Source organism: Sphaeroforma arctica (assembly GCF_001186125.1).
Source record: "Sphaeroforma arctica JP610 unplaced genomic scaffold supercont1.1255, whole genome shotgun sequence".
NCBI classification, from domain to species: Eukaryota; class Ichthyosporea; order Ichthyophonida; genus Sphaeroforma; species Sphaeroforma arctica.
In genome coordinates this window covers 1-607 of record NW_014039303.1, presented here as the reverse complement: position 1 = coordinate 607, position 607 = coordinate 1, and the positions used below count along the sequence as shown (strand labels likewise).

At 43.7% G+C, this 607-nt stretch overlaps 1 protein-coding gene across 1 annotated transcript in view; it reads left to right on the top strand.

The window, feature by feature from the left end:
* The window catches only part of SARC_10454 (hypothetical protein), a gene marked incomplete at its 5' end in the record, with an annotated part of 7495 nt that extends 7240 nt beyond the window's left edge, over positions 1-255 (top strand). The window contains one exon of the mRNA XM_014295503.1: positions 17-255. Within this exon, the coding sequence (XP_014150978.1) occupies positions 17-174 (158 nt within the window). The 3' untranslated portion in view covers positions 175-255. The remainder of the gene's footprint in view (positions 1-16) is intronic.
* Between the last annotated feature and the right edge of the window lie 352 nt (positions 256-607).

Genomic DNA, 607 nt, shown 5'->3' with positions numbered 1-607 from the left:
CTGGTCACGGTCACAGGCGGACGAGTTGTGTACTCAAGCACAACGTACACCATGATGCTGGATCATTACATTAACACTAAGAACTACACCAAGGCCATTGAGGTGGGTAGCATTGTGCCAGAAGCACGGCTTGAGGGGCAGGTACTAAGGCGTATGCTGATAGCGTACAGGTAGGTTGAGTGCGATTGCTATGTAGCTGAATGTATGGGCATATACGTAGATACATGTGGATGTATATGTGTATGTGTGGCTGTCGTATACATGGACGTATGCATGTGTGGGTGTATGTGGGTGTAAGTGTCTTACAAACGAGACAAAAGCATATCCGTGTTTGTACATATCTGTAGTTTATGGGTCTTGACAAAGTCTTGCTTCGTTCTACGTATGCCTGAGTGAGGCCTTTCGCATTTATATGTATATGTGTGCACATTTGCTTTATGGTTTTAGTGTTTGTCTAGGGTTTAGCGGTTAAGGTTGTTTATGCGTGTCCTTAATTTGTTGTGTCTAGATTCACAATCGGTCTCGCCCCGTAATAACGTCCCTTGAGTCCCTCGCATAACCAAACTGCACCTCGTACATATGTATGTATTTACTATGTACTATATAT